This window comes from Pediculus humanus, genomic scaffold, assembly GCF_000006295.1.
Source record: "Pediculus humanus corporis 1103172108237 genomic scaffold, whole genome shotgun sequence".
In the NCBI taxonomy this organism is placed as follows: domain Eukaryota; kingdom Metazoa; phylum Arthropoda; class Insecta; order Psocodea; family Pediculidae; genus Pediculus; species Pediculus humanus.
In genome coordinates, this window is record NW_002987807.1 from 34,509 (window position 1) to 41,450 (window position 6,942).

Consider the following 6,942-nt stretch of genomic DNA (forward strand, 5'->3'; position numbering starts at 1 on the left):
ATTTAATTTTAGAATAAATAATAATTTTGTGAGTTTGGGCTCCCATCAACAGAGGTCAGTATTGATTGAATTGAGTTTACTCTTAAAACTACGACAGTTAATTGAAAAATTATTTTTAAAAAATTCCAATATTGTAAAGATTTAAAAAAAAAAAAAAAAAGAATGACGTTAAATTTATGTTTAATTATTAATAAGTTTGATTAATACGATTTAACAACAATGAATCACATTACCTTACGACAAGCAATTTTATCTGCTTTTCTCGTTTGAATTATAGTATTATCCAAATCGAAAATAATTGTAGAAATTAATTTTTTATTATTTATAATGTTTGCCATTTTATTTAAATTATAATTACGTAACACGTTTCAAGTATGTTTGGATACATGTCGGTGAAAAGACATATAAATATCTATCAATGAAATTATTGCCTAAATTATGAATATTACGTTATAAAAATTTTATTTATTTATTTTTTTTATTAATTATTTATTAAAATTCACATCGAAATGAGATTTGTACAATTTTGTTACAAAACTAAATTACCAAGACTTGGGATTCAATTAGAGCCAAATGGAAAAATAGTGGATTTAAATGCAAATAATTCAAACCTACCAAATTCATTATTAGAATTAATTAGGGGAGGAAATGATCTTTTAACTGATGTTAAAAAGTAAGCTTTGAATACACTTTTTTTGTTTTTCAAAACAATTTTTTAAACTCATTTTGCAAAGTATTCAAGTACAGGGATATGATACTTACAAAAGTAAATAATTATTTAAATTTAAAAACAAAAAATTACACTTTGAATCAGAATATATATATATATTTTTTCTCATCAGAACTCTAAAAAGTTCATCTGAATCAATTTTACAAGAAGATGTTAAATTACTGCCTCCAATAACAAATCCAGATAAAATCATTTGTGTTGCCCTCAATTATAAAGATCATTGTAATGAATATGGATTGCCATTTCCTCAAGAACCTATATTTTTTTCTAAATTTAGTAGCTGTATTATTGGACCTAATGATAATATTAAATATCCTCCTGCCTCTTCAGTAAGTTAACAAATGCCTTCTAAACATTTATAAGAGTGTACCGTCATTTCATTTTTAAGGAAAATATTTATCACTAACCATAATCAAATTTATTAATAGAAAGTTGATTGGGAGGTAGAACTAGCTGTTGTCATTGGGAGAAAAGCATATAATATACCTGAAACTACATCGTCTGATTACATATTTGGCTATACTATAGCTCAAGATATATCAGCCAGAGATTGGCAAAAAATGTTTAATGGAGGACAGTTTTTACTTGGAAAGGCAATGGATACATTTTGCCCATTAGGTCCAGCTGTTGTAAAAAAAGAATATATAAAAGATGTATATAATTTAGGTCTTAGAACAAAAGTAAATGATGAAATAAAACAAGATTCAAACACAAAGAATTTAATTCATCCAATAAGTTATTTAATATCAAGACTTTCAAGGTATGTATTTGGGTAAATAATAATAATAAAAATAAGAGTATATTAAATATATATATATATATTATCAAAAGGTTCAATACCTATAGATTATGATGAACCTCAAATTAATACTAAGAAATAAATAATCAAAAGGTTTTATTTAAAAATAATATTAACAAATCAAAGATATTTTGCCATTCTTTTTAAATATGCAGATTTGAGGTTTATAATTGAGTTTCTATATATTGAAATACTAATTAGATTCAATCAAGCATATTTACAATAACAAAATAATGCACCTATTTTGTACCTGAGTCCTTAAACAACAACAAAAGAAGAAATACAAGAATTTTTTTATCAGGAACCTATGTCTCTTAAAAATAACCTTTTTAATAGCAACGCCCTGAGCCTAGCCTATACCTGTAAATTTTATACATATAATTTATTATCAATAATTTAAAATCATAAATTAATAACATAAACTGTACATAAGTTTCATATTAAGCTTGGAAACAAAATGAATTTTTCAACAAAAAAAAAAAAAGAAAAAGTTTTAACTTATTTCCTTTTCAATAAAGTTTTGTAAGCAGAATAAAAATTAGTTGCCTCTCGCGATTTTCTATTTTTTTTATTACTAAATCAAAATGCGTAAAGTAATAAATTATTTTTTCACGACATTTATTAGAGTAATAAAAACAGATTTTAAAATCGTATTAAAATGCAAATATTAAAATAAATTTTTTTGGTTTTTAGGTGTGTCACGCTATTACCGGGAGATATAATTTTAACTGGAACACCGTCGGGAGTAGGATTTGCAAGAAATCCTCCAGAGTTTCTTATTCCAGGTGATATTATAACAAGTGAAATCGATGAAATAGGTTTGATTAAAAATAAAATTTTGTAATAAAAATTCTATCTTGCTCAAAGGTTTAATTACCGAAACGATTTTGAAATTAATTCGAGTTTTGATTAATATTAGTAAAATAAATATTAAATTTACTTACCTTTGGAATCTGTTTTGAATGAGTCTTAAATAATTCATTACATGAATATAGTCCTCTATTGTTGTTGTTGTTATAAAATATTTATTTATCTGTCTTCAATTAGTTTTTCATTATTACTTAGGTAGTCATGAAGCAATCAACTGCGTTTTGCAAGATCTATAAAATAATAATTTTTCCTGTTTTTTAATAAATAATTATTAAATAATAAATTAAGCTCCAGTACTTAATAATTACACACAGAGAAAAAAATGTTTCTAATTTAAACTTTTTTTTTTTCTTCTACATATGTAATATATTTATAATATTGTTGATTTTTAAATAAATAAATTATTATATAATTCAATTTCATTTCATTTATAATATTAATTCTATTGAATTATAAAAAATTTTTATTTTACTAAGTAAAATGTGTCACTATGTAAAAACACTGCATTAACTTATTTAAACAATATGGATATTAAATCGAAAAAAGAAAAAATAATATGATATTTACAAATTATTCTTTAGCATCACCAATTCCATCGCTATTTATAGCAAACATGGCCTCTGACTCAGGCAAGCAAGGACTGTCATAAATTTTACATATTCTTGTTTCACCTCTTCCTTTCCTTAAATACAATCTTGTTGTAGATGAATGAGCCATGATGTTTCCTCCTACAGGTTTTTTAGGATCAGCAGCAAACATTGTTGCACAATCAACTTGAGCTACCACTTGATTTGTAAGTATCACAGCTACTCCAAACTGAACAAAATTATATTAATACAATGTGTACATTAAAAAAAAAAGCAAACTTGAATTAATTAATTTTTTACCTCATCAGCCAATCTTAGACACATTCTCAAAAACCTTGCAAGATGCATTTGACGAGCAGATAATTCTCCTCTTCCAGAATAATCAGTTCTGTACAAAGCAGTCGCACTGTCAATTATAAGAAGGGCATACCTAAAAGTTTTAAGTAATTAAAATAAAGCAAAAAAAAAAAAAAAAAATTGAATAATTCTTTTTAAAAAAAATTCACGTAAATATTTTTTTACGAATACTATAATAATATTTGCAATTTAACTTTCTGAAACATAATAATAATAATTAAAAATAATTTATATTATTTAATTAAAGAACTTTTTCTTTTACCTTGATTCAGACATCATAGCTGAAGCCATTAACAAAAGTTGAGTTTGATGATCAGTATTATAAGCTCTAGCGACTGCAACATTATCTAACACATCACTGAGGGACAATTTAAATCTTTCAGCCACTGCTATAAGCCTTTCAGGCCTAAATGTTCCTTCGGTATCAATGTATAAACATTTACCCTCTCCTCCATTTTGATCTATGGGTAGCTGAAATTTAATTTTTTTTATTTGTCATTGTTTCTTTATGATTTGAAAACTTTTAAATACTAATATCTAACCTGACAAGTGACGGCCAATGTATGACAAAGTTGAGTTTTACCAGTTCTAAACTCTCCAAAAATTTCTGTTATTGAACCTGTTTCTATTCCACCTCCCAATAATTTATCTAATTCCTTAGACCCTGTTGTTAACAAAATAAGTTCTGCTCTTTTTTGATGAAATTCTGTAGCCGTTGTAAATCCCATAGGAACTAATTTGTAAGCTTCAGACTAAAGAAAACATATATATATATATATATTAATAAAGCCATGTTTAAAAACAAAAAAAAAAAAAAACTTTATACTATTTTAATTTTACAATTATTTTTTCCACTTTAGCTTCACTAATCCCCTTTATTTGTGCCAGGCTTTTTTTGGGAGCAAAAGCTACTGCTTCAACCGTGTAATATCCAGCTTCTTCTAACTTTTTAATATCCCCAGATGTGATTCCCTGGCCCTCTAATTTTTTTATTGACGATGGGCCATAATCTTCACTTTCTTCTTCCACACACTGAGCCGGTGATGTAACCGAAGAAACTGCCATAATAATTTATTAATCTTTTAAAGAATAAGTTAAAATGATACCTTATTTTATGCTTCAGTTCTAAATAACAACAACTTTGCACATCAGTTAACAAACTTTAACAAGTTCAGGCGCTCTTTCGTGGTTATAGAATTAGTGCGGCAAAAACTAAAACCACGGTTTGATTCCCTCCTTTAATAAAATAAAAAAAAACTTACGCATATACTATTTTAAAATTTAAAAACATAAAAAATTAATGTAGCTCGAATGCATTATAAATTCTTTGCAAATAAAATAAAATATGAGATTCAAAATAATATTTTTATAAAAATATCATTTTCATTAAATATTTATGTAATACAATTTTCAACTGATTTTAACCAATCAATTTTTTTCCGCCATTCGTAGTTTTCAAAATAATAGACAAAAGTTTTTGCAAAAATTTTTTAAGAATTTAATTTTTCATTTAATTAAAACTTAGAGCTAATATTAACCGAAGCAAAAAATTTGTAATTTTTATTAATCGTTCGAAATCATAAAAAAGCTTAAATTTTTTATGCGTTAAAAATTAATTAACGATAAAAAAAAGGATTTATTTGTTACGCAAATAATTTAAAAATACACATTAAATTAAAATAAAATTTCGACAATGAATTCTGTTTACAGTTATTGTTTAATTTACAGTTTTGATTATAAAAAATTAAATTATACTCACATACACAGAAGCAAAGAATGCAATTCTATTCGTTCTGTTTACCATTTGCAATTGAATAGTAATGGACGCCATGCAAATCAATTCTAAATTTTTTTTAAATTTGATACAAGCGGATGTAACTACGGCGTATTATTTCTCATGTTAAATCCTAGAACAAACTGTAAAAGACAGTTATAAATTAAATTCAAAGTTAAAAAAAATTTTTTTTTTTTCTGCCTACTAATTCATATATGTTCTTTTAATCTAAAACCTGATATGAAAATAAATATAAAAGACACATTTGCCTGAATAAAAACATTTTCATTATTATTATTATTATTATGAAAGATAATAAAAAATTAAGAATGTATAAATTTTTTTCAATGACTTGCATTTTTGAAAAAAAAGAATTTTTTTTTTGTAAAATTGAGTTTGTACTTCTAACTATAGCTCAAAAGTTTTATTTTTTAATCTTGTTCATTATTAAATTTTTATTATCTGCTTTCTAAGTAAAAAGTAAATATTTAATAATTATTACTAACAAAATGTTTTATCAGAAAACTTTTTTTTTGTTTTTTTACCAAAAAAAAAAAATTAACTATGTTGTTAAAGATTTAATAAAGATTCTTGTAAATTAATTGCACAATATAGATTTTTAAAAAATTTAAAAAAAAAAAAAAATCTGTCACTTCAAGTGTTTGAAAAATTTTTATAGCAAAAGTAAAAATTTTATCTACAATTTAGTAATATAAACCTGAAATTAATTAAAAACTCCCAAAATAAACGCTACCTTGTAAAACATTTATCCGTTTCCTTGGAAATTTATTTTTTATTAGAAAAATCATGAGTAAAACTTTTTGTCATTCAATTATTCTAAGTAAAATAAAATTTAACTTTTCAAAGATTTGAAATATTTGAACAACAATAAGTTTGCAAAATTACCAACATGACAAAAACTAATTTTTGTTGAAGTAGTTAGATAATAAAAATTTTTTATTACCACTAGAAACATTTTTATCAATGTTTTGAGGGAGTGGTTAGAATGTTTAAAGAGTTTAACTCGTTACATTGTTTGGAATTGAAAAAAATTAGAAAGAATTAACATTATCTAAAATATGTATGTTTTAGCTGTGGTAGCAGTTGTGCTATGTCTTTTATTCAGAGTTTTAAATGTAAATAGTCAACCACAAAAACCAGTGATAGTGTGCCAAGATATTTCTTTTCTAGAAACTATTTTCAAATTGTCTCCTATTTTTAATGATCCGTTAGTATATAATTCTTAAAGTAGTACTTACCTGAAATTTTAATAGGTTTTTATAGTTTCATTTCCATATATAACTGGGATACAATTTTTCCTTCAGGTATACGCCACCCCGACTGTGGGGATTTAATGGTCATGTACAGACAATTCTTCATAGTCTTTTGGGTAGACTGCGTTGCCCTTGGCCTGTTGGAAAAAGAACATTTTTATCTTTAGAAGATGGTTCTACATTAACATATGATGTGTATGAACCTTTAGGACCTTGTTTTGATGGTACCTGTGATATTGCTCTCTGATTCCTTTTAAGTAAAATAAATCAATATTTTTATTTCTATTGTATTTTTTGTAACAGATAATGTAACGATTGCTGTGTGTCCAGGAATAGCAAATACATCAGAAAGTGTTTACATTAGAACATTTGTGCATTATGCTCAATATCATGGATATAGGTGTGCAGTTTTAAATCATTTAGGTGCTCTTTCTTCAGTAAAATTAACTTCTCCAAGAATATTTTCATATGGTGAGCAATTTTTATTCCCTTTTTAAAAATATACTTTTAATAGCTAAACAATTACTAACAAAGAAATACATAGTTTTTTT

General features: G+C 24.8%; 3 protein-coding genes across 3 annotated transcripts in view; 2 read left to right on the forward strand and 1 right to left on the reverse strand.

The window, feature by feature from the left end:
- Positions 1–509: 509 nt before the first annotated feature.
- Positions 510–2,373, forward strand: Phum_PHUM458190 (fumarylacetoacetate hydrolase, putative; the record flags this gene model as incomplete). The annotated part of the gene is made up of 4 exons (XM_002429929.1): positions 510–673; positions 843–1,059; positions 1,159–1,490; positions 2,223–2,373. 4 exons carry the CDS (start codon positions 510–512, stop codon positions 2,371–2,373), a joined length of 864 nt encoding a protein of 287 aa, XP_002429974.1.
- A 596-nt stretch (positions 2,374–2,969) lies between these two features.
- Phum_PHUM458200 (DNA repair protein rad51, putative) lies at positions 2,970–4,408 on the reverse strand (the record flags this gene model as incomplete). Its single annotated transcript, XM_002429930.1, has 5 exons — positions 2,970–3,215; positions 3,287–3,416; positions 3,606–3,814; positions 3,886–4,095; positions 4,184–4,408. The coding sequence occupies 5 exons, from the start codon at positions 4,406–4,408 to the stop codon at positions 2,970–2,972; spliced, it is 1,020 nt and encodes a 339-aa protein (XP_002429975.1).
- A 1,788-nt stretch (positions 4,409–6,196) lies between these two features.
- The window catches only part of Phum_PHUM458210 (alpha/beta hydrolase domain containing protein, putative), a gene marked incomplete at both ends in the record, with an annotated part of 1,780 nt that continues 1,034 nt past the window's right edge, over positions 6,197–6,942 (forward strand). Inside the window, 3 exons of the mRNA XM_002429931.1 lie at positions 6,197–6,345; positions 6,443–6,615; positions 6,695–6,862. Of these exons, the coding sequence (XP_002429976.1) occupies positions 6,197–6,345; positions 6,443–6,615; positions 6,695–6,862 (490 nt within the window). The remainder of the gene's footprint in view (positions 6,346–6,442; positions 6,616–6,694; positions 6,863–6,942) is intronic.